This window comes from Fibroporia radiculosa (genome assembly GCF_000313525.1).
Source record: "Fibroporia radiculosa TFFH 294 genomic supercontigs, scaffold13670, whole genome shotgun sequence".
NCBI classification, from domain to species: Eukaryota; Fungi; Basidiomycota; class Agaricomycetes; order Polyporales; family Fibroporiaceae; genus Fibroporia; species Fibroporia radiculosa.
Genome location: NW_012133484.1, coordinates 1 through 2,510, shown reverse-complemented (window position 1 = coordinate 2,510; position 2,510 = coordinate 1). Strand labels below are relative to the sequence as shown.

At 62.5% G+C, this 2,510-nt stretch overlaps 1 protein-coding gene across 1 annotated transcript; it reads right to left on the bottom strand.

The window, feature by feature from the left end:
• Positions 1 to 174: 174 nt before the first annotated feature.
• Positions 175 to 498, bottom strand: FIBRA_07551 (uncharacterized protein; the record flags this gene model as incomplete). The annotated part of the gene is made up of 2 exons (XM_012329230.1): positions 175 to 402; positions 448 to 498. 2 exons carry the CDS (start codon positions 496 to 498, stop codon positions 175 to 177), a joined length of 279 nt encoding a protein of 92 aa, XP_012184620.1.
• Positions 499 to 2,510: the final 2,012 nt, after the last annotated feature.

Below are 2,510 nucleotides of genomic sequence, written 5' to 3'. Positions count from 1 at the left end.
CCCCCCCCCCCATCAGATCTCCACAATGGCGTGCCCGCTAGGAAGTCCGGCTGTGACTTGGTGTAGAAACGACGGTGAGTGCTCGTGCCAGGCTCGCCTGTCTGGGCGCTGCTATTTTTATGTGGCGGGCTGGCATGCCCCCAGTCTGCTTGGACGACTTTGCGTACTACGGTACTATGCGGCTCGCGCCCCTGCATCCTCGGCGACATTGGCCACAGGCATGCGCGCGTGTCGGGACAGTGACGTCTGTGTCTCCGCATGCATTGCGCCCGCCTTCAGCTGCACGGCCGCCAGACGCACAACGCCACCGATGCCCATCGCGCATATGTTTCCGACGTCGCCGCCCCCTGTTCCCGAACACCACGAGCATCGGCTGGCCTCTCCCGACCATCGCGCGCCCGTCTGTACACTCTGTCAATTCCGGCGGTCGCCGTGCCGTAACTCTACCTCGTATGGCACAATGCATCCGCGCACTGCAGCCCAGCGTCCACGGGGCATCCTGGCCCTGCCGCTCCCTGTGGACGCGAGCCCGTCACGACGACGACACCGCGGGTGCATCTCTCCCGACGCACCGCACGCCCTCGGGCCTGGTCTGCGTGGGCGCCCGCTGCGCAGCGTGCTGCTCTGTTTTAATTATTTTTTGTGCTGGCCGTGGCCGACAAGACCGCTGCGGAGGTGCGCTGGTCCTAGCTCCCGTCCGTGGTTTGGCTCCTAGGTCGGAGACTGACTCAAGCATCCCCGAGGACATGGTCTGCGCCCGCTGGGCACCGAACGAGCGCAGTGGCAAGCAGGCATTGAATATGACTATTCTGCGACGGGCGAGGACGCGTCCGTGGCTCCCCTGCAGCAGTGCCCGAGCGCGTCTCTGCCGCTAGGTGTTATAGGGGATGGAATAGCGGGGCGCGTCCTTGTGCTGCTGCCATGGCCCGTGCATGCATCGCTGTTCCATCCAGGGTAGGTGTGCGCGATAAAAGGCACCTGTGCGGACAACTGACTTTCTAGCTTCAACTCGGTGCGTGGCGTGGTTGTCACCCATGATGCAGCCCGCTACGCTGCTCTAGACACTGACGGCAGCGGCTGCAGTGTCGCCCATAGGCGCAGGATGCATCGAATGCAGGTGGCACGCTTTCGACCCTTCTTTCGTTTCGCTTTTGCCTGCTATTCCATGTTGCAAAATTACAACGAATGCTATCCTCGACGTCACCTGTTAGCTCAACCCTGACCGGTTGACCACTGCTCGGATCCGGAAGTGCGCGGATGAATTTACAGCGACATCTGTGTCGATGACGTGGCTCCCTCAGCTTCATATTCAATGGGCTTGTGATCGGACGTTGGAGTATAGAATCCGATAGAAGGCAAAAGGATTCGTCGCTTGGGTACATAAAGGAGCCGCGGGGGGCGTCGTCGGTCGTAGAACGGGGTCTTTCCGTCTCCTCTCGTCTGCTAAAACTCACAGGCCGTCCGCAACCTAGCACGCGAGTTATCGCTCACGACGTCGTTAAATATATATTTGAATAAGTTGAGCACAATACCATCGAGTCTCTGTTCCGCGGCTGCAGCCTGAGTACACCTCTCGACGGGGTGGTTAGTTATGTGATATACGCCAGCGCGCTCCTCTCTCGGAGCGGTGTGTCTTAAGTACCGCGTCCGTTGCAGCGACTCCGTCGCATGGACGTCGCCGTCACACGGGGTGCAGCTGCAGATCCGGGGCGAGTGCTGGCAAAGCACCGCGGGCGATGCAGCGATCCGGCGAGGGCGGCGATGACGAGGCGCAGTGCGGCCCCCTGCTTGGGCAGGGGGTGGCCGACAGAGCGGTATGTGGCCGGGAGTGGTGGTCCATCAGACGCACTGTTTGGAGGGAGCGAGGCCGGGTGCAAGCCGTGCAAGGGGCCGGGAAGGACTCGGAGGCGCTGGAGCGAGCAAGCGAGGAGAGATACCGATCCCGCCCAGGTCTAGAGCAGATGGGTCCCGCCACCAATCGCGGCGAGGCGGGTGAACGGGGGAGGCTACTTACTTATCGTGCGCAGTGCGTGGCTGCAGAACGAGGGCGAGAGCTAGTGCGAGTTGTGAGCAGACGGCCCCGCGGGGGACAGCAGACTCTCAGAGGAGAATATTCACTGGCCAGTGGCAACGACACTCTCCGCCCGCGCGCTCATGCAGAACTTGAAGAATCTCCGAGGAGGTGATCGAAGGCGGGCGCTGTGGGTGGTCGTGTACGCGCAGATTGATGCGAGACGAGTCCGCCGTTGCCGCCGCCGTCGTCGCCGCTGCGGCCGCTGTTGTGTTGCGTGCGCCGCCGCCGAGTGAGACATCCGGGGCGAGGGCGAGGACGGTGCCAAAAGCCGTTAGTGTGCTGCCTCACATGGCTGCGATGTGATTCGGCACGATATCCAGGCGTCTCTGCGCCGCGGTCTGACACTGGCGCGCATCCCGTTTTGGTCACGCCTCGCTTGCTCGCCCTCTTCTTCTCCTCCCCTCCCTCCCTCCCCCCTCCTTCTCTCCGCCCCGTC